The sequence below is a fragment of the Camellia sinensis genome, chromosome 13 (assembly GCF_055761805.1).
Source record: "Camellia sinensis isolate YWXY chromosome 13, ASM5576180v1, whole genome shotgun sequence".
Classification (NCBI taxonomy): domain Eukaryota; kingdom Viridiplantae; phylum Streptophyta; class Magnoliopsida; order Ericales; family Theaceae; genus Camellia; species Camellia sinensis.
Window position 1 is genome coordinate 20,563,056 of NC_138973.1, and position 23,171 is coordinate 20,586,226.

At 32.9% G+C, this 23,171-nt stretch overlaps 1 protein-coding gene and 6 non-coding genes across 7 annotated transcripts; 6 read left to right on the forward strand and 1 right to left on the reverse strand.

Moving 5' to 3' along the window:
* Nucleotides 1-3,929: 3,929 nt before the first annotated feature.
* On the forward strand, nt 3,930-4,092 carry LOC114272149 (U1 spliceosomal RNA). The gene has a single exon (XR_003632562.1). It is a non-coding gene; the product is annotated as a U1 spliceosomal RNA (small nuclear RNA).
* Nucleotides 4,093-4,619: 527 nt separating this feature from the next.
* LOC114272144 (U2 spliceosomal RNA) lies at nt 4,620-4,815 on the forward strand. The gene has a single exon (XR_003632557.2). It is a non-coding gene; the product is annotated as a U2 spliceosomal RNA (small nuclear RNA).
* Nucleotides 4,816-6,396: 1,581 nt separating this feature from the next.
* Nucleotides 6,397-6,557, forward strand: LOC114272147 (U1 spliceosomal RNA). The gene has a single exon (XR_003632560.1). It is a non-coding gene; the product is annotated as a U1 spliceosomal RNA (small nuclear RNA).
* Nucleotides 6,558-7,570: 1,013 nt separating this feature from the next.
* LOC114272146 (U2 spliceosomal RNA) lies at nt 7,571-7,767 on the forward strand. Its single transcript, XR_003632559.1, has one exon. It is a non-coding gene; the product is annotated as a U2 spliceosomal RNA (small nuclear RNA).
* An 837-nt stretch (nt 7,768-8,604) lies between these two features.
* On the forward strand, nt 8,605-8,765 carry LOC114272148 (U1 spliceosomal RNA). The gene has a single exon (XR_003632561.1). It is a non-coding gene; the product is annotated as a U1 spliceosomal RNA (small nuclear RNA).
* Nucleotides 8,766-9,703: 938 nt separating this feature from the next.
* Nucleotides 9,704-9,899, forward strand: LOC114272145 (U2 spliceosomal RNA). Its single transcript, XR_003632558.2, has one exon. It is a non-coding gene; the product is annotated as a U2 spliceosomal RNA (small nuclear RNA).
* A 927-nt stretch (nt 9,900-10,826) lies between these two features.
* Nucleotides 10,827-15,560, reverse strand: LOC114272115 (protein NRT1/ PTR FAMILY 1.2). The gene is made up of 3 exons (XM_028213787.2): nt 15,279-15,560; nt 14,829-15,046; nt 10,827-12,414 (listed from the first exon to the last, which is right to left on the reverse strand). The coding sequence occupies exons 1-3, from the start codon at nt 15,394-15,396 to the stop codon at nt 10,972-10,974; spliced, it is 1,779 nt and encodes a 592-aa protein (XP_028069588.2). The 5' UTR covers nt 15,397-15,560; the 3' UTR covers nt 10,827-10,971.
* Nucleotides 15,561-23,171: the final 7,611 nt, after the last annotated feature.

The following is a 23,171-nucleotide window of genomic DNA, read 5'->3' on the forward strand; positions in this document are numbered from 1 at the left end:
AGTAACAAAGGCAGTTGGAATTGGAGGGAAAATCATCTATGCATCAAATATGTAACATCAACTGCTAACAGATATTCAATATTTTGGGGGTCCCTCAAGTTGCAGCATTTTTTAATATCAAGTACATATTACCATGCAAGTTTGAATTAGAGGTGAAGGAACAAACACATTACCCCAGATTAATATCAACATAATCACAACAATGTTCCACTCTTCGTGCTGCGTCCAACAAAGTATCTGGATCATTTGCACAGAATTGGACAAATAGCGGGCGATCCTCCTGCAGCCATAATTAAATTCCAATCAGGAAATTTTTGAGATTAATATTTAAGAAACAATGCAATGTGCAAACCTTTTCAAAAGCAACAACTAATTTAAAAAAGTTCAGAAATGTGGGTATCAGTATTTTTTTTTCTCTCATAATCATTTTGTCAAACAATTGGTTCACATGACAAAGCAGTGGTGTTCATGCACTTAATGATGATCTTCACCACAACCATATAGACAAACCAGTTGAAGAACAGGAAATAAACCTAGATTGAGAGAAAGAATGGTAGCCCAAATTAATAAAGCATTCTAAAAAAAGAGGAAACAAAAATAAACCCCAAATTAAATGACCCACAAAGAATTGAAAATACCAAAAAAGAGGAAGAGAGACCGACCTGAGGAGACTCTGTCTTCATAACTGAGGAGAATGACAAAAGAATCAAAATGGGTAGCTTTTGCTTTTGAACAATGAAGTAAATACCTATATGTGTGTGTAAACATATGTATAACAAAATTGTATCTAAAATTATGAGAATGACACTCTAAATCGCTCATAACAACAGAATATATAAAACATCAAACTGTAAGCAACTCAAATCAACGGCTCGTTACTTGTGATTTGACAAAAGAATCAAAATGGGTAGTTTTGCTTTTATATATATGTGTGCATAAACATATGTATAGCAAAATTGTATCCAAAATTATGAGAACAACACTCTAAAATACATCATAACAATAGAATATACAAAACCTCAAACTGTATTAGCAACTCAAATCAAGGGCTCGTTACTCTTGAAGCCGAGGAGGGTGGGTGTCAAGGTGCGGAACTCAAAATTGGGAAAACTACCGAGGAAGGTGGGTGTCGATCTTCCTTTTTAGGTCTATAGACATGTTTGGCAGAAGTGGGAGAGAGAGAGAACGTGCAGAGAGGGGGTAGACATGTTTGGCAGAAGTGAGAGAGAGAAAGATGAGCGTTTGAGCGGGAATCAAAGCTTCTTTTGAACCAAACCTTCTTTTGAACCATTGATATTTATTAGAATTCGTCTGAGCCTTTGAAATCAAATGTATCTCACATACATTTTATACATTTTCAAAAACTATCTTCCCTTATTATATAGATATAAAATATTTAATACATATATACAAAAGTATGGTGCGTGATTGAAACCACGGTACCGAATAAATTTAATAAAATATTATATAATAATATAACATAATATATATAAAGTGAGAATTTTGTGAGATAGCATATTCTTATTTTCATCATCGGGTAATCAATAGAAAGTACCCAAGTCTTAGGGCCGGTCAAAATGTGATGTCTACACCAGCCACTGGCAACTGTGGGCGATAGTGGTGAAGCGATATGAAACCTAGGGTTAGTGGTTAGGAGTTTTTGCTGCAACAGTGATAGTTTTGAGAAGGAATGATTTGGGGAGTGAAATATGGAACAACGATGGAATATGATCGATTTTGATTTCAGAATATAACAGAGGCAAGAGAGATAGATGGTATTTTGGTCTTCTTACCTCAAATAAGACCTAATGGAATAATAAAAAAAAAAAAGAAAAGAAAAAAGATTAAATGGAATAAAACTCTTAGAAAAAAGGATTTATTAAAAAAACTTCCTTTTTTTTTTATTATCTCACTTTGACTTTTAATGTTTCCATTTTTTTTTAATTTACTTTTAAAACTAATTTTTTGTTCGAAATTAGATGAAAATACCACATTGACTGCCACATGACATAAGGAATATATTATTATATTAAAAATTTAGATTAGTATCAAAGATGTGAATTATATATAACAAATATTTTTATACAACTTGACTGCCAATGTATCATTTTTAATGTAATAATTTAACTTTTGAAGTAAATAAAAAAAAATTAAAACATAAAGGACCAAATAGTAAAGAAAAAAACTTCAAAAATGTAAGTGAAAAATGATTAAAACCTCGAAGTGTAATTTACCTTTTCCAGGGTACATTTTTATAATTTCAATGGAGACCAACTTGTATTCCCTCCACAACCACTTTTCACATGAGATCATTTTCGAATCTGCAAATGCTTCGGTGTCGAAGGAGTCCTCGAGTTTTTGCTATAGGCTCGGTGTTTGAATGCTGAATATTCCTCCTAATCGCGATCTTCAGACTCTTCACAACCGGTAATTCATTAATCAATGAAGGTTTAGGGTGTTCGCGAATCAGGTTGGATGACATCCTACCTGTCACAACTTATGTGAATGGGAAAAAATTAATAATGGTCCGCTTAGTTAGAATTTACCATTTGATCTTAAAGATTAATTATTTAACTTTAATGATCAATCCTTGTCAGTAAAGATCAGTCATATCTTTGTAACAACTACACGTGAAATAGAGCTTGCGCGATTTGGAAGAACAGATTCCATCACACTTTTGAATTGGAACTGAGGCCTCGTTTGTTTTCTTCACTTGCAGTCCGGATCGAACTATTAGTGATAAACAGTAAAATTAGCTTAGGTTTTGGTTTTTGAACTCTAGTTTCGTGGTCCCTTCAGTCAGGAACGGAACTAGGAGAAGACTATGGGGGGTCATGGCCCCCTATTTCTGTGAAAAATATGATTTGTCATAATATTTTAAAAATATATCTCATTTTATACATAAAATGGCCCCAGTATAAAAAATACATATCTCATTTTTCTCCTCTCTTGCACTTTCTTTTCATTTTGCACCATTTTTTTCCCATCCTATTAGAAATTACTTCTATAATATTTGAATTTTTTTGTGTATATACATAATTTATACATCATATTGTACATACATGCGTGCATATGTATATGGTGAAATTTTTTATTTGCCTTTTGGCCCTTCCAGTGATGAAATTCTGGTTCTGTCCTTGCCTTCAGCTTAGGATAGGCCTTGGACAATAGACTAATAGTCTGGGCTGGGAGATGGTATTAGCAAAGTAGTCCGTTCAGATTGGGTGTTACAAGATATCTGCTCGAAAGTCTGATCGGTCAACAACAAATTTTTTATTTTTTTTTACTTGTTGGCTATTTTTTTTATAAACATTAATATTTAATGTTTTTGTGCTTTTTGTTAAGTAAAAATTATAGTTTCATTTGATTTATTATTTTATATAAAAATAATTTAACAATCCTCACACTAACAATTATCATCAAAACAAATACAATTTTACTAATTCTCTTACCATCAATTCCCTCTATTCTACTCCTCAAAACAAACGGGGCCTGAAACCTGTATCGGTTGGTACAACTGAATCTATATATATATATTTTTTTTTGGGTAACAAAAATAAATATATAGATAGGCTACTCTACATACTCGTTAAGAAGTATTGCCTTTTAATGGGTACCTGCAGGAACCTGTCTTTACTTTCAATTTAGTAGCTATTGGTAAAGCAATTGGGACTTATTTACTCATTCATAATCTAATCGATCTTTGGAACTAGGTGAGCTTCAAGTTTCTTACTCTAGCCTGCCAAATGTGCTAGCGTACAGAAATGTGAATGGTCAAATATCAGATTCACATAAAAATTGAATGGTTGTTGAACTTTACTTTAGAACCGTTGGGTGGAGTGAGTCCATTTTCATCCCACATCGCAAGCATACGAGCAAAATAACATCAAATTATGCATATACAAAGAAATGTGTTGCCAACGAAAGACATACTTACCTGGACGGGGTCAATGGGCGATCAACATGGCCCATGGCCTAGGTTGGTGACTTCCATTGCACTTTGGGAGGGGTGCCTGCCTAAGGTCTACCCAAGTTGGTGGAGCCTACGTCATAATTTGTGATAGTGGGGGCCTGCGTTCGCGCAGCCCCTATCAAACTGTAGTTCAAATAAAGTTATTTTGTGGGTTTTGTAGAAAATGTTTTGTAACAAAGGTTTTAATTGTGTACTATGTCTCGTGATCTCATAATGTAATGGTTGGTTAATTTGTAGTGCAATTGGATAAAATTTTAAATTTATGTGGTTGGTTAATTTGTAGTAGGTGGATATGACTGTGTATAGATACAGAAGAAGTTAATGCGAACTTGTAGCTGATAATCTGTCCTTTTCAATGTAGCTCTTAGTAATCAAGGTCTGGAAAGATTGATGAAGTTATAATACATATTGGAAGAGCAATGATTTGAGATCTGCACGTGATTTTTTTAGTCCTCTGTTTTTTAATACAGACAGAGCACTGACTGGTGTTGTTGAATTGAAGGGATTAATCCAATCTAGTCCACTTTGAAGCAACAAATTAGTAACAGAGAATATGATAAGGTTCAAGTTGTCCCATATCGAAAAGGAGGGAGAAAAATGACAGGTCTGTCAGTTATAAAAAAGGCAGCCCAAGATGTTATTAAGCATACCTTTCTCGGCCTTTTGGCTAAGATCAAGTGTAGTATCTGTTCTTATCAGTTTAATATCTGATACGTGGGCCATCGGCTCCCATGATATTAAATTAATTTTTTAAGGGGGAAGGCCCATCACAGTAGCTTGCTATTGGGGTCTTCGAGTGTCTCCTTGGCGTTGCACTACTGCCTTGGCCTGGCGCACCCCACCAATACTAGTTTTCAAATTTCTGTAAATAACTAGCAAGGCAAGGGAATTGCAGTTGTTATATACATGATTTTGTGCCTCAAAGCTCTGTTGACAGTGATTTGCATTATAGTCTTCTATAATTTTTCTTTGGTTAATTTTTTGGTTTCTCACCATGGTGTTTGGGGTTAGCCCTCTATTAGTTTCCCAGTACAACTAGAAGTTGATTTTCTGTGCCCAATGTTGCTAGATTGAAGAACTATGACAGAAAGTCCCTATTGTATATTGTCATACATGTACTATTGCTCTCTCTCTCTCTCTCTCTCTCTCTCCCCACGTTGTTTGTTTGTTGAAGGGCACCCAAATCAATTTGCTGCAGTCTGTTTTGCACCAATGGATCTATCCACTTTGTCACTAGTACACTATCATGAGTTGAGGTCAAGTTTGGCATGATTGAAAAAAGTCAAAAAGTCACTATCTTATTTAAGTCACATCATCTTATTTAAGTTACATCACCTCTCTAACACATCACTTCAAACCCAATCCATATTTAATAAAAAGTCAAAAAGTGTACTTATTTAGTCTTCCCAAACTAGGCTTGAGTCTTCGATTGCTGGTTCTGGCCTTTAAATTGTTGTCTCTCAAAGTCTAGTGTTTTGAGCAGAAGAAGAGGAATTTCACTTGTTGATAGATTGCCTTGATAACTTCTATTTATTTATTTTGCTTGAGTAAATTACACTGACACCCCCTGAGATTTGGTCTAATTACATCCTACCCCTGACGTTCTGAAAATTACATTTCCACCCTTATGATAAATAGTCTCATTTCACAAACCCTGCTTATATAAATGAAACAACTATTAGAAAAATTTAGGAAATTACATTTAAAAATAAATAAATAAAGCAAAGGGAAGGGAAGGGAAAAAAAAAACGGAGGAAGTAAGCAAAGCAAGAAAAGAAAGTGTATAAGTTCAATGTCTTCATTCTGTCTAAATAATTACAATGACTGAATTAGTGTCATTTTCCAAACATCAGGAGTGTTATGTGTTGTACTCAAACCTCATGAGGCGTTAGTGTAATTTACCCATTTTTCTTTGGAGTATTCGAATGGTTACATTCATCAACAAATAAACCCACTTTAGACTGCATTTTCACTTGAAGTCCCATGAAAGTTGTGACGGAACCATCCAAATTTAAAGTGTCATTCAAACAGCCTTTCATCACTGCTTCGATATACTCACATCGGTGTGGAACTTTTATTTTTTCCCTTTCAATAATCATTGCAAAGTAGCTCAAGGACCACACTGGGGCACATAAAACTGAAATGGCATTGCCAAGTAATTACTACTCAACAAAACACAGTTTGCAAAATAACCCAGCAACTGTTTCATCTTGATTGAATTGAAAAATGATTGCTTTGACAGAGCTAAAACAAAATCCAGGTTTTAGCAGCTTCCCCAGCCCTTTGAGGTCCTAGAAAAATATCAGATTCCAAATAAAGTTGGATGGTTGTTGATTTCTTGAATACATCCCACATCAAAAGCATACGAGCTAAAGAACAGGAAGTCAAGCCTATACAAAGAAGTGTATTAGCTAACTTAAAACATACTTACCTGGACGGGGTCAATGGTTGATCAAGAAGACCCATGGCCTAGGTTGGTGACCTCCATTGCACTTAGGAGGGGTGCCCGCCTAAGATCTACCCAAGTGGTGGAGTCTACGTCATAATTTGTGGTAGCAGGGGCTTGCGTTCGCGCAGCCCCTACTAATCTCTAGTGCAATTTATTTAATTTGTTTTTTGAAATTTTTATGTGATTGTTCGGGTAGACACACTGTCAATGCAGTATTATGAGAAGATTGAATAATTACTTTGCTCAAGAGATGGTCTATGTTATAATGTGTGGCAGTAAAAGCCCATGTTCGTGCGGCCTCTGCCTTACTCCATTAGCCTCTGCCTTACTCCATTATTAAAGTTGTAGCAAAACAAAAAATGATAAATGGTTGGACTGATCTTGACACATGAGCTTTTTTGACTAGATTTGATTGAGATCTTTGATTTCTTGGTGCTCTTACTTCACAAGGAATTTATTGAATATTATCCACATGATCATTTTGCTGACTATTACCCTACTTGTGTCATTCATGTGCCATGGAGATCTCAACACCCCCAACTTTACCTAAAATACCTAACAGACTACAAATTGACTAGAGACATTGCTGCAGTGAACAGTCTTCTAAAGGTGGATACAAAGACACAATATATAGTGTGACTCTTCCCCACTTTAATTTGCATTCTAAGAATAAGAAACTAGTGTGCATTCTTGAGAAGAAGACAGAGGCTCAGTGCTTCACTCAATACATGCACAGAGAAAATGCCACTCAGCAAGTCCTATAGTGGACGACATGGAGCTTCAAGTAGCAGAATAGGGCACCAAAGCATTGAAAGCACTTGCCTTCAGTTCCGTACTCAGAAATTAGCCTAATGACAGAGCTCTTGCTTCACTGAACTAATAATTGTTACGATGATAGTGAACAAGACCATAGACAAGTTTCCTCAGAAAAAAAATTTGGACCAACTTGAATAGAAATTCCACATGTATTCTATGATTAAGTGACTTGAGTGTATTTAAATGAATGGAATGATATTAAATATTGGTCATTGGTGCTGAAGAGTAACAGAGAATGATAAGTTTCTTTCAACTAGTCCCATATTGAGAAGACAAGAGAAAGATGACAGGTCAATCGGTTTTAAAACAGGCAGCCCAAGTTTGTACACAGCATACCTTTCTCGGCCTTTTGGCTAAGATCAAGTGTAGTATCTGTTCTTATCAGTTTAATATCTGATACGTGGACTATCGGTTCACATGATATTAAATTTATATTTTGAGGGGAAAGGCCCATCACAGTAGCTTGCTGCTGGGGTGTTTTGAGTGTCGCCTTGGTGTTGCACTACTGCCTCGGCTTGGCACACCCCACCAATATTAGTCTTAAATTTACAATGTAATAAAATAAAATAATAATAATCCTAGTCTTAATACCTAATGCCAAAACTGCCTAGTTTTGTTGCAAGTGATTTGTATATGTCAATTTGCTGCTATTTCTTGCAACCAATGGATTAGTAGTACTTTCAAGTGTTATTAGATTACTCAATGAACTAATATTTATTTCTTTGGAGTATTTGAATTCATCTATCTTCTTTGACCATGTAATTCAATCAGAGAAAAATAGCCGGACTTCCAACCCTAGTTCTGTTGCAAGTGATTTGTATACATTGAATGTAATAGTCAATTTGCTGCTGTCTCTTGCAACCAATGGATTTGTAGTACTTTCAGGTGTTATTAGATTGCTCAATGAACTTATATTTATTTCTTCAGAATTTGAATTCATCTATCTGCTTCGACTATGTAATTCAATCAGAGAAAAATACACTGAAAAGACACACTGGGCACATGCTTATTGCAAAGTAGATTAACGATCACACTGGGCACATACACTGAAAAGACATTGCCAAGTAATGACTATTCAACAAAACACAATTTGCAAAATAACCCAGAAACTGTCACATCTTGATTGAATTGAAAAAAGTGGCTTTGACATATCAGCAGCTTCTCTTTGAGGTCCTAGAAAAATATCAGATTCACAGATCACATTCCAAATAAAGTTGAATGGTTGTTGAACTTGGATCTCTTAGGTGGGTGGTGGGGGGGGGGGGGGTGTTGGGGGATTTCTAGACTTCATCCCACATCGAAAGCATAGGAGCAAAAGAATGGGGAATCAAGCCTATACAAAGAAATGTATGAGCAAACTTAAAACATACTTACCTGGACGGGGTCAATGGGCGATCAACAAGGCCCATGGCCTAGGTTGGTGACCTCCATTGCACATAGGAGGGGTGCCTGCCTAAGATCTACCCAAGAGGTGGAGTCTACGTCATAATTTGTGATAGAGGGGGCTTGCGTTCGCGCAGCCCCTACTAATCTCTAGTGCTAAATTTTCTGTTTTATGGGGGTACTAATGATTTCTGACAGTGGTTTAGGACTGGTTTGTGACCTCCTGATTTTAGACAAATTGTTGGCATAAGATTGATTTCAAGGTGTCATCAAATGTTTTTTTTGAAATGATTATTGTAATGGGTTCTTGTACATCATGGTCCCAAGCACATGGTCAGTTTAGCTCATATTTCATTCTTATTTCTCTTACCTTTTCAATTTTACTTTTCCTAAATCTTTATCTAAATCTATGATCTAAACATAATCAGTGTTTCTTGATTTTTCCAAACTATTCCAATTTTTTTCCCCATGGATATGCCATTGCCAAGGAGTTTCTGAACCTCCAACTTTCTAAGAAAAAGTATCTAAAATGCCTAATCCATCCCATCAATACAGACTAGACATCGCTGCAATGAATTGTCAACCAAATGAGGATACAGACAATATATTGTAACTAAAAATCATGAACTAGCCTAAAGGGTGCATTCCAAATGAGAAGTGTTGGCTCGGTCTTTCACTCAATAGAAGCGCAGAGAAAACGCCACTCAGAGAATCCCATAGTGTGGTACATCGAGCTTAAAGAAGCAGAATAGGGAAATAAGGCATTGAAAGCACTCGTCTTTGATTCTCTACTTCAGGAATTAGCCTAACAACAGAGTTCATGGTTTCCTCAGAAAATTTTTGGACCAACTTGAATGGATTTTCCAGATGTATTCTTTGATCAAGTGACTGCTACAGTGTATTTAATGAATGGAATGAGATAATCATTATATGTCGAATTATACACACACACAGCACTGGTCATTGGTGTTTTAAGTGAAGACAATGATTGGTCAGTGTTCAACTAGTCCCATATCGAGAAGGAGAGAAAAAGAGAACAGGTCATTGGGTTTTAAAAGAGCCAGCCCAAGTGTTTTCAAATCATACCTTTCTCGGCCTTTTGGCTAAGATCAAGTGTAGTATCTGTTCTTATCAGTTTAATATCTGATACGTGGACCATCGGTTCACATGATATTAAATTAATTTTTTGAGGGGAAAGTCCCATCACAGTAGCTTGCTACTGGGGTCTTTGAGTGTCGCCTTGGTGTTGCACTACTGCCTTGGCCTGGCGCACCCCACCAACACTAGTCTTAATTTTTTCATTTAATAAATAATAATAATTTTTTAATTCGTGCTAATGTTAATGTAAATATGAAACTGTGAATGGAACTTGTAAAGTAACTTGAATGGTTATTAGATTTAAAAGCTCCCACAAAGATATCACGAGCAGAATGGCAAGTTGTGAAATTTCACTGTCAAACATAACTGAGATGAGTTGTGATTAGTTGTGACTGAGAATGAAACATAATTAAGAGAGCTTACACATATCTCTGAGATTAAGGAATGTCAAAAGACTCATTGTAATTTTGCACCTGCATTTTGAGTATTTTGCCTTTGTTGACATAATATTAACATTCTCACTCTATTGGATATTGCTCCATGTGCGGCCAATACATTATTATGCCTCATATCTAGTGTTGAGCAAAAGGAAGATGAGCTTCTGAATTTTGTACCAAAAATATGGTTGCTTTAACTGAGCTGAAGCAAAATCCATGTTTTTAGCAGCTTCCCTTGCTCTTAGCTCCTAGAAAAAAATATCAGATTCCAAATAAAGTTGAAATGGTTGTTGAACTTGGGAACTCTTGGCTAGGTGGATTTGGTGGGGGGAATCCTTGACTTCGTCATACCACATCGAAAGCATATGAGCAAAAGAACGGGCAGCCAAGCCTACACAATGAAATGTATTAGCTCCCTTGAAACATACTTACCTGAACGTGGTCAATGACCGATCAACAAGTTCCACGGCCTAGGTTGGTGACTTCCATTGCACTTTAGGAGGGGTGCCTGCCTAAGGTCTGTTGTACAAGAGGTAGTGCAGCCCCTACCAATCCCTAATTCAAAGTTGTGCTAAATGAGTATTAAGTGGTTTTTCTATTGTTCACCGTTTTCTTTTTCCAGTTTCCCTCCTACCGAACACAACATTAAACCAATGTATACCCCAAAAAAGATCCAAGGATTGAGCTACTTTGATTGCTGATAATTTACAGAGGAATTACACACCAAAAAAATAAAAAAAAATAAAAAAAAAAAGAGAGAGAAGAGAAAGCACGCATCTTGACTACTAGCTGCCATAACATGAAAACCATACATTTTAAGCCGAAGGTAATTCGCTATAGTCGGATTCTTCTTCACCTACCTCACTGGATAACCTTGTTGTTTCGTTCTTAATAGGCTCGCAAACCCGGCAGCAAATTAGGAAATAAATGAAATTTAGCAAGCCCAAGAAAGTAAGTAGACAATAATAGTAATCTACGTGACCCCTATTAAGGTTGCTTGACAACCAGCTTACTTTGCCCCCTTTGGTTGTAACCACATTCACAATTTTCACCAGAAGGCTCCCCACTAGGCTCGATACCGCCATCCCAAGTGTCGAAAGAGCCATTGAAATGCTAGTCATGCTTTTAGGGAACTGACTGTAAAAGAACTCTATTTGCCCAATCGAATAAAACGCCTCGGCTAGTCCAAGTATGGCATATTGTGGAACCAACCATATTGCAGTCATGTCCACCACAGCATTGGGATCGTCCTGAAACCCTTGTTCAATGGCTTTTGAACGCCTTTTGCATTCAATTACTGCTGACACTACTGTTGCCAGACATGACAGTAATAATCCAATCCCCATCCTGACACGGGGGCTAAGCCCAAGTGGCCTCCCTGTGCACTTTGCTAGTAGCGCAACCATGAAACGGTCATAGAAGGCGACCCATAGTGTTAGTGTGACGATCATGAACACGGAAAAGCTCCCTGCAGGGATCTCAAAACTTGAGATGATGTGGCGGTTCATGGTTTTCGCTTGGAGTGTTGAAAATGAGTTTTGGCAGATGATTAGTATGACCATAATACCAGCAGAGAACATGGGGATTGCTTTGAGAAGGGCCTTGAGCGATTCTACTTGTTCCACCGTGCATAGATGCCATGGATTTGAAGCCGATCCATCTGGATTCAAATCTCTCTCGGGATCTGTAATTATGCATGCTTTGTTTAGGCACCTCAAGTTCTCAGTTGGTGCACAGAACTTTGGTTCTTGGCTTTTATGATAAAAATCATCAGAGTATCTGTTTTTCCTGTTTTTCCTCGCTGCCACGAGAACTTGAACAAAACTGGTGAACAAACTCTCGCTAGCGACAACTTTGATGTAAAGAGAAGAGCCCAACAAGAACATGAGAGCAGAGAAAACCATGAACACAACCGGGATTCCAAAACCAACTTGCCAGCCCAAATGTTCTTGAATGTAGACAATGACAGTCAAGGCAAGGACTGTGGAGAGTCCAGTAGAGGCATAGTACCAATTGAAGAAGCTTTGCAAAGTCCTATCATTGTCAGGGTTGTCTTTGTTGTCCAATTGGTCTGCACCAAAGGCTATAGAACAAGGTCTAATGCAACCAGCTCCAATGGAGATTAGGCCAAAACTAGAGAACAAGACAGCTAGTTGGGCTGAGGTTGGAGAGTTGTTGCAAGTGCTGTTGATGAAGTGTTCACAAGAGGGTGGTTTCAATTGTGGAAGCATTGCTGTTAGCCAGAGGAGAGTCATTCCCTATCAAAACAGAACAACATCATAGAATAATCAATAGGGCTGAATATTAAAATTAGCAGTATTATCTGTCTCAAAATTTTCTCGTCCCTCTGTTTTAATGTATTATGAGTTGCATGTGGGTCGAGATTTTCAACTTATTGTGCGACTACAAGTGCATTGAGATAAGACATAAATTGCAGCACAGAGGATCCTTGAGCCTAATTTTATTTTCTTGAAAACACGATAGAATAATCAACAAATGAACATTAAAATCAACAGGCTCTCACTTCATCCTTAACTTGTGGGATGGGATTCTTTATCCTGAAATTTTCTTGTTTCTCTGTCACTGTCTTTTGAGTAACACGTGTCCTAAGATTCTCATGTTTTGAGATATCTATCCCATTGTGTGATTGTGAGTACATTGAGATAGAGGCACAAAAAAAATTCAGCACAGATGGTCCCTTACCCTAATTTCATTTTCTTAACATAAAAACTTTATCATCAAAGAATTATCAACAAAAAAACTGAAAGTTAAAATTGGCAGGGCACACTTTATTGAAAATTTCTTGTCCCTCTATTCCAATGTATTCTGAGTTGCACGTCCTAAGAATTTCATGTTTCAAGATTTCCACTATCTGTGAATACATTGAGACAGAAAGATAGAAATTCTGGAATAGAGGATCCATTACCCTAATTTCATTTTCTTGAATTATTTATTTATTTTTTAATATTCTATCCCTCACAAGAAATGCATGCCATTGTTTAAGATATCTAATGATTCCACAATAAAAGAAGGAAATTTTTTTATTGCTATCTGATAGGTAGAGTATGAAACAATACTTCTTTCCCCAATTCAAAAACAATTTTCTTTTGAAACAAACATGTTGCAAGTTCGTCATAAGACATGTTCTAAAACAGATTCAGGGGAAGGAAAAAAAAAAAAAACAACGAGAGAAGGAAAGTCTTCTATTGCTTAATTGGATATCAATTGGTAGGTATAGGTAGAGTGTGAAGAAAAATTCTTTTCCCAGTTCAAAAACAATTTTCCTTCTAAACAAACAAGTACAATTACGTCATATTATATGTTTTGATAAAGATCCCAGGAAAATAGTAATAGAAAATCATATTCTTGTCATGAGTCATGACCTTGAAATAAACAAGCACACATATTCAAATTCATTTCATGGGTTTAATTTAGAATTGGATAGTTGAAGTTGTTTTTGGCTCTCAACTTCTCCAACTTTGCTTTAAACACTCTTTCTTAGCACAAATATGAGGTTGAATTTCATTATTTTTTCAACTTTGCTTTTATTTTTTAATATTTAAAATAATGATGAAAACATAATACAAAAAATAAGACTCTTTTTTTGAAAAACGAAATGATTTTTTCATAATTTTTACTTCCTACTAGAATGAATAATTATTTATTAGTTTCGGAACGTCACATGATGCATTAAATTAATTACATAATGAAAATTTTATAAGACATGTTAACTCACCTTTGTAAAGTATTAAAGAAACAAATAACTAGGTGCAATGCTGATATATTTTATTCACATTTCATCTACCTTTTCCCTTTCTCTTTTCCTTTCCTTATCTCTTCCTAAATCTCCTAACTAAACACAGTTTTAGTGTCAATTGTAGTTTCTCATTAGCCTAAAAGTATAACATAAACAATACCACATAATATTTCAAGAGTATCTAATAATTTTCGTACTCATATTGAAACTGACTTTACTTACCACACAATGTGACTGTATTTACCATTAAACTAAACTTACTTACAACACAACTTCAATTTACTAAATTGATTCTACTTACCATTGGATAGTCTTACTTATCACAGACACCCAAAACACTAATTTTGTACCTTATTTTTTTTAATTCATCACATGATAGAATGTTAGTAAATTAGTAAAGTTATATTACTATAGCAGGCGATGCCACTTTATTGGCTTGAACATGATAAATTACCTCAACGACATCCAAATACCCTTCATAATCACTTGAGTTACAGTCCGGGTCAATTTTGTACATAGTTGGTCACCTAAAAAGAATTACTAATATTTTATGTCAAAAAGAATGGTAGCTTGAAAGTCCCATCTCGGCAAAGTTTAGTTAGACAGACGCTTCACAATTTTGCTTCGCTTCAAAGCAACAAATATACGTTGTGATATAGACACGTATACAAACAGAGATATATAGTATGTATAATAAAAGTATAACAAGCACATACAAAGATATATAGAACGAATAAACAAATACATACAGATAAGTATTATTGGAGCACTACACACTATCACACACACAAACACAAGTGGAACCCAGTAAAATGTTTTTCCGGGAAAACAAGTTGAGCCCAGAAAAAAATTTCCCGGAAAATGACCAAATCAGGGGAAAATGTTAAAAAAGAAAAAAGGGAAGCCCCAAATTACCAGAAGACTAGAGATGGAGCCGAGAACGATGACCGGAAACCGACCCAAGTAAGAATCAGAGAGAAAAGCTCCGAAAATGGCCAAAGTGTTGGACATGGCTGACCACAGAGAGAGGAAGATTGAGGCAGTGGCTGCTTCCATGGAGTAGCTTTCCATCAAGTAGAATATCATGTTTGGCATTAGACCAAAGCTTGCCACTTTCTCAAATGATTCATTCACTGAAAATCAAAAGAGAAAAATGTAATTCAAATGATGTAATGCACATGTATATGTATATCTATTCTGTTATATAAAGCGTACGACTCACAGAAATGACTGCTAACAGTTTTTAAATTCAACCCGTTTTCTTCGTTCATCAAATTGTCAAAAAATTTAGATGTAAAATTACAAACGCTTTTGTAATCATATTAGTTTTTGTGTGTGTTGTGTATGTGAATGACTGGTGGTTACCTAGGATGAAGGGTATGGTTCTGAGACCTCCCTTTCTTGGTCTTGGTGGGTGATTAAGGAACTTTTCTTGATCATCTGAGTATGAACCTATTTTCCCTTCTTCCATTTCCTCTTTCATATTCTCTCTCTGAATTTAGAAGGAAACTAAAGGATGAGACACATATATATATATGGGGACATCTCAGTTGATTTTGGTTTACTACTAGCTATCTCTCTCTGTTCTTTCAAGTGAAGACATGGGTAGTTAAAGTGACACAAGCCTTTGATCAAGTCTATTTTACCCAATGGTACTGTTTTATTTTTTATATTTTATTATGTATATTGTAAGTTACCAATACTATATTGATAAATAATGTCGCATCACTTATATGAATCTTTATTCCACTGTTGATAACTAAATTAACACATTAAATGATAAAGATACTGTAGTAATAGAATAAAACGATTATTATAACATTACTTTTTTACTACTTGTCCTTAAAAAAAAAAGAATGTAACTTCTCTCGTCCTTTAGAGGACTTGACGGTCTTGTTTGTGCCCAATTTCAATAGTCTCATATGTTAATATTTTTTGTTCTTGTATATAAATCATTTATATAAAAAAATTAGATTGATTCGATAATTATAATAAAATCAGATTCTAATATTTGTAATAACGTGATTTAACTATATTTGTCTTCAAAAGATTAGTTGATTTTTTATAATTTTTTTTATTCTTATGAATAGTTTATCTAAAAACACAAGATACAAAATCATCAAAATACGAGATCACAGGCCAAACTGAAGCGGTCTAATTTAAAAACAAACCCAACTCAAGAAAATGGTATGTTATATCAGAAATCTCTGTCTTCTATCCAAAAGATTTATGGATATTGACTGTAAATCTTGAAATTCTCGTATTTATATTAGTGTAGATATTTTGAAACAAATAGAGAGAATAACTGTAAATCTTTTGTAACAAGGGAAGTAGAATTTGTAGAGAATCTTTGGCCCACCCAGAGAGTGAGAGAGAGAGAGAGAGAGAAGCGTGAGGTTCGTTACTTTTGTTTTTAGTGAGTCCTTTAGCTCTTTATTACTTGCTTTTCTTTTTCTTTACCTTTCTTCATTTTTGAGACTATTCATTATTAATTGTAGTTTTTTTTTTTTTTCTTTTTCTTTTCCCTTTTTTTTTTTTTGGGGAATGTTCTTTTCTTGGTTCAAGTTACAGGGAATCACATATTTTGCATTTTTCTATACAACTTTCTACTTTTTCACTAATGTAAATAATTTAGGAAAAATGACAATATGGTGTAGGTTTTAAAAAAAAAATACAGATCAGTGACAAAATTTATAAAATTTAAAAGTTACCACTGATTTCTAATCTTTTCAATAATTTACTGCAAAGTAATGGTTAAAAAAAAAAAAGTAAAAGAAAATTGATAAATTACTTCATTTATGGCCAAAAAAGAAGGAAAAAATTACCCATCATTGTTCATCCGAACCGTCAGTCACACTCAGAGAATGACTAGTGGGTATGGTTACTACCTACTAAAATTGGTCCAATCATTTAATGGCTATTTTGCCCAAACCGGTCAGTCAAATTTAGAGACTGACCAGTGGCTATGCTCAATTCAAGAGTATTATATTACAATGGTGAAGCTGTTGGTTCCCAAATCAAATGTCATTAGTAGACACGGTGATGATGATGATGGTAAAAGTGAGGTAGGAAGGATGAGGGGTTATTATTGTGACTTTGGCATATTAGTAATTTTTGTGTTTTAATTTGAGATTTATTATGAGTTTATTTTTATAATTCGAATCGCTCATTTTGTGGGATTCGTTGAGTATTTCATGCCTATCAAAAATCATATTAATCAAATATCAACAATTATATGATCGAATTACATTTATCATAAAAAAATAAACAATAAGTTTTTCTTTTGAGAAATAGCATAAAAATATACAATCAGATCACATAGTTATTGATATTCGATAAATATATTTTTTGGTAGGCATGAAATATTTAACAAACCTTATAAAATGAATGGTTCGGATCATAAAAATAAGTCCATAATAAATCTCAAATTGAGGCACAACAGTCTAGGTAGGGGTGTTCACCGTTCGGTTGCTGTCGGAAAACCTCTAATCCAACATCCGTCCGTTGAATTGGCAAATTGGAAAAAATAATCCGTATTCATCTGCCGGATTGACGGATGTGAATTGAGCGGATTGACAAATGGATACGAATCGGTTTGACAATTTAAACTTTTATAAATTTTAAACATAATACAACAACTTATCAACAATTTTTTTGGGATAAATCCAACTCAACATAACTAAAAAATTATCAAGTAAATTGTCAAATATTAATAATAAATACATATAAGAAAACCATGTATTATCAAAATTATTTCATTACTTTTTTTATATTCAAAAACTATTTAATTTGATTTTTTTTAAATGAAAAAATTAGGCATAATATTTTCCACACAAAAATACCAAATATTAACACTTGCCATTTGATAAAAAAAATTTCTAAATTGAAAACAAAACAGAATATTTAAACTCTTTTTCAATTGAAAAAGACAAACAGAATATCTAAACAAATTGAAAATACAAAATCTTACAAATTATTAGGAGTGCTCGCGGTTTGGTGGTTTAGTTGCGGCCAAACGAACCTCAAATTCGCCATCCGTCCAAAACTAGGCGGATTGAAAAAAATCAATTTGCAACCGTCCACTTGTCATCGTGCATCTGTCCAAAATGTAACGATCGATTCAATTCGATTAGTTTAGACAGATTAGAATATCCGCTGCTAACTCGTATGTCCAGGTAGGGAAGGTGAGACTCCTTAATTCCTGTTAGTAATAGAGAAATAATAGAGTGACATAATAATTGATAATTGATTAGGAATTAAAGACACATAATGTCCCTAACATACTTATTAATTTTAATGATATATGAAATGTAGTAAAATAAGATAGTCATTGTAACATGACTCCTATGTTTTACACAAATAGACGGGCTGCTACTTAAGATGGGACAACAATTAATATTTTTTGGGAATAATCTAGAGAAAATAATTAACTAAAGTGAAATGCTAGTCTAACTTGTGATAGAGTAACTTCTTATTATCAATATTAGTAATGTTAGGTATCATGAAATTTTTTTTATAAAAACGATCGTGAAAGTTTTGTGATCATTGGATTACACTTAGAATAAAGCACCACACACAAATCAAGCTAATCCAAGGATTATAAATTTTTCATGATCATTTTCATGAAAAAATTTTCATGATCCCTAATTTTTCCCTATCTGTATTCACACCCATCTTCTGATCTTCTCTCCCCTCGTGTGTGTGTGTGTGTGTGAGAGAGAGAGAGAGAGTGTGTGAAGAGAGAGAAATGGATCAAAAAGCAAATGTTTACATAGAAGTTTTTAGTGTATCTTACTTTGATATTTATTTAGATGGATCCATAAAGTTTTGGTAGAATTTTTTAAATATAATTTGAGAAAAGAATTGCATTTTGTGTTTGAAAATTTTGAAATTATGATTTGAGTATAAAAAAATTTGTTTAGTGAATGAGTTTTGAAAAGAGTTTTGAATTAAGTAGGAAATTTTTGATGTGACATATGATATTTGATATAAAGACTTATAACTCATAACCAAATACACAATTCAAAATTCTATTCAAAACTTATAAAAAAATTTAAAAAATTCTGAAATTTTTTTATTTAAAATATTAAAAATAACAGGTGCCAATTGTAAAAATAAAAAAAATAAAAAAAATTATACTATTCCGGTCAACCAATCGGACGTCTAGAAAGACGATCGGCCAGACGTTTGAGAGGACAACCGGTTAGTCCAAATTTTTCTACCTTGAAAAGAGTTTTTAAAAATGAGTATGAAATTAATTTTTAAAAACTCAAAATAAAAAAGACACTCAAAATAAGAAATGAAAATATATTTAGAGAAACTAACCAAACGCAACCTTTCTCTCTCCTCTCTATGTATAAATTATGCAGTGGATTTGTCACCACCTAAATAAAGGAGCATCTTCTTTTGTTAGGAATAACTTCACCTCACATGTTCCCGTGACTCAAAATCTTTTGCTTTTCTCCAAAAAAAAAAAAAAAAAAAATATATATATATATATATATATATCTATATGTATAGATATAGATATTTATATAAATGCACTCATTTTATATTTTATAACTTTAATTATTATTATTATTATTATTTTGTTGCGTCAACTCTCAATTTAGGCATGGGTGATACAAATTTCATAAATTTGGACAAAATTATTAATAGTGCGGGTCAAAACTTTTTGAGGGATCATTTATTATTTTTAAAACATAAGGATTAGAGTGCTTTGAGACCTATTTTTAAACAGTAGTGCTATGATATTATTATTGATCTCATTCATTAATCACATTATAAATACCTAAAATTTCTTAAATTATGTTACATTATTAATTAGTACATTAGTTAATGCACCAATTAATACATATAGCATTATTCATTTTTAAAATATTAGGGGCTTCAATTCAAGGTTAAATGCAAAAGGGATGAAATGAATTTTATCTTAAATTATGCTTTGAAAAAAGTGCATGCATTTTTATTTGGACTTGGGGTCACTGCTGTGGCAAACGCACAACAGTGACTGTTGTAGTTCATTTTGTGATGCATTATGGGATTATTTTTATGATCTGAACCGTTCGTTTTGTAGGATTTGTTGAGTACTTCAAGCCTACCAAAAATCATATTAATCGGATATCAACAACTATATGATCGAATTGCATATTTTTATACTATTTTTCAAAAGAAAAACTTCTTGTTTGTTGTTTTGGTTATCAATCATATAGTTATTGGTATCCGATTAATATGATTTTTGGTAGGTTTGAAGTACTCAACAAACCCTACAAAATGACGGTTCAGATCATAAAAATAATCCCATAATGCATCACAAAATGAAGCACAACACCCCAATTCCTTTTTATTTTTATTCGTTAGATTTAAAAACAAATCTAGGCCATTATGATAGCCACATTAGGTCATAATAAACAATGTTTTGGACTACAACTGAATACCAACATCACATAATTAAATACTACAATAATTAAATATAACTAATTTTGATTTGATAATTTATTGACTCCATCACTACAATGGCCTGTTACCCAATATCATAGTAATCAATATCTAATACTAATTTAGATTATAACTTATACATAATATACATCATATATAAGGATGACCCCTTTTAGTTACATTCATGCTATATTTGCATCATAAATTTTAATAGAATTTTAAATAATAAAAAAAAAGAAGAAGACAAAATAAATGGAAAAAAATATTAATTTATGTTTCTTTTACATTATCTCACATTTCACTCTTTTTTCTTTTTCTTTTTTATAATAAATTTAAACTCAAATAAACTATCCAATATTTAACCGAAATAGTGATAGTAAATTTAGTTAATAGTGAGGGGATTGTTAGTGAGGGGATTAAGTAAAATTGTGTTTGTTTTGATGATAATTGTTAGTGTAGGGATTGTTAAATTATTTTTATATAAAATAATAAAATAAATACAAAAAATACAAAAAATATTAAACATTAATGTTTTTAAAAAAATGCCCAACGTGTAAAAAATTTTAAAAAAATAAAAATAAAATAAAAAATTTTCAAAAAAAAAAAATAATGATTTTTACTTAACAAAAAAAAACAAAAAATTAAACATTAATGTTCAAAAAAAAAAAATGCCCAACATGTAAAAAAAAAAAAAAAAAAAAATTCTAGTCTGCCGAACTATTTTTCTAATATAAAGTCCTGGAGGCTCATCCGAATTCCATCTGCAAGGCCTATCCTTAGCCCTTTGGCTTAGCAGTCCCTTCCTTAACTCTGTAAACAAACAACACATTAAATGGTGCCCACAACTATCTTAATCCCAATTCCCCTCTCATACCCCAAAACAAACGGGGCCTAAGAACATTCGCATCAGGATCACCAAAATAACAAAAAACTAAAATATAGCTAATAAATCATCAAATTCTCCCTCCATCAACCTCAGCAAATTTTTTTTAAATTAACATTTTCTTAAATTTGCTACAGTACCTCAACAACTTTGTTGAGGCACTGTTCATTCGTTATATGGTTTTTTATTATATTTTTTGCAGGAAAACTGGGCCAAAAATTGTAAATCGGTCGTCCACCCGGATGTCCCCCGAACATCCCACCAGATGTCTTGTGAGTACTGCGGCAAAAGAAGGAAAAATGCCAAAAATTAGCCTAACCGGACGACCAGTCGACGACATTTTTTTTTTTTGTATTTTTTAAGAATTGTTTGGGTGGCACCTCATCAATTTAATAATAAAAAGAAGAATAACAAATACAATAAGAAATTAATATTTTAATGAGATTGAGTTAAAATAGAGAGTTTGATACAGTTAATATTAAAAATGTGACTAGTTAAAATAGAAAAAATGGATTTTGGGTTAAATTAGCCTAAAAATTTGAAGACCCTGATACGTATGCTTTAACAAATTTATATGTGGGTTGGATTGGAACTAAATTAGTTATTAAAAGACAAAATAAATTAAAAAGTTAATAAGATAAAATGTCACATTCAAACCATAACCATTTCACTTTTTTCCTCACAAAAGTCAAAAAAAACCAACCAAACGAACTTTTTTGTCCGAAATTTAAAAAGTCTCAATTTGAAAAAGTTAACTAAATTTTTTTGCCCAACGACAATTTGATATTGATGGTTGATTGCATTTAAATGGCATCTGCGTAAATTAATTAATTTTAATTTGGGCAAATTATACAAATAATTCCTATAGTTTGGGGCTTGTGTCACTTTAGTACCTGACTTTTCAATTGTAAAACATTTGACCCTGAATTTTGAATCTTGTTCCAAATAAGGACAATTGAATATATAATTAGATTTTTCAAGGATAAAATTGTCAATTTATAAAATATAAACTAATGTGACAAAAATAAATGTCAAACAAATATTTTTAAATTTTTAAAAATTATTTCAACCTACTAAAAATAAAATTATGTAGAATTGATAAATCTTTTAGACCTTTTTTTTTTATTAAATTAATTTTTATTATGTGTTTGGATGATGATCATATAAAATTAATTTTAAAAAATTAATCATGTAATTTTTATTAATTTTATATAATTTTATCATTGATGGATAAAAATAATTTTAAAAAAATTTAAAATATTTTTTTGACATTTATTTTTGTCAAATTAATTTATATTTTATCAAATTGACGATTTTATCCTTAAAAAATCTAATAATATTTTCAATTGTCCTTATTTAGAACAAGATTCAAAATTCGAGATCAAATGTGTCATAATTAAAAAATCAAAAACCAAAATGACATAAATCCCAAACTATAGGAACTATTAGTGTAATTAATCCTTTTAATTTTAAGTATTATCTTCTTTGTTACGATTTTGTTGAGTACAACTACTAAAAAAAAGTTCACGTGTCCTTTATTTATACCCTTATCTTTAGCTTATATTCTCTCTCTCTCTCTCTCTCTCTCTCTCTCTCTCTCTCTCTCTCTCTCTAATAATCAATAAAAAAAAAACATTAAAAAAAATGCGCATAAAAAAAATACTAATAATAATAAATAAAATATATTTGCAACGTATTTGATGCGCTCTTCATAATGTTCTCGTGATTCAAATTTGGATATGAATTTATATGAAGAAAAAAAAAAATGTAAAGCAACTTAATATACTATTTTATTGTTTTTTTCATTTCTTTTTCCTTACAATTTTTACTCAAATATAAGATCCAAATCTTAAAGTATTTGTATAAAGAGCTAAGCATTAGACTACAAGGTGATGCTTAAGTTCATGGGATTCATTTGTTTTTTTTAATGATTTGAA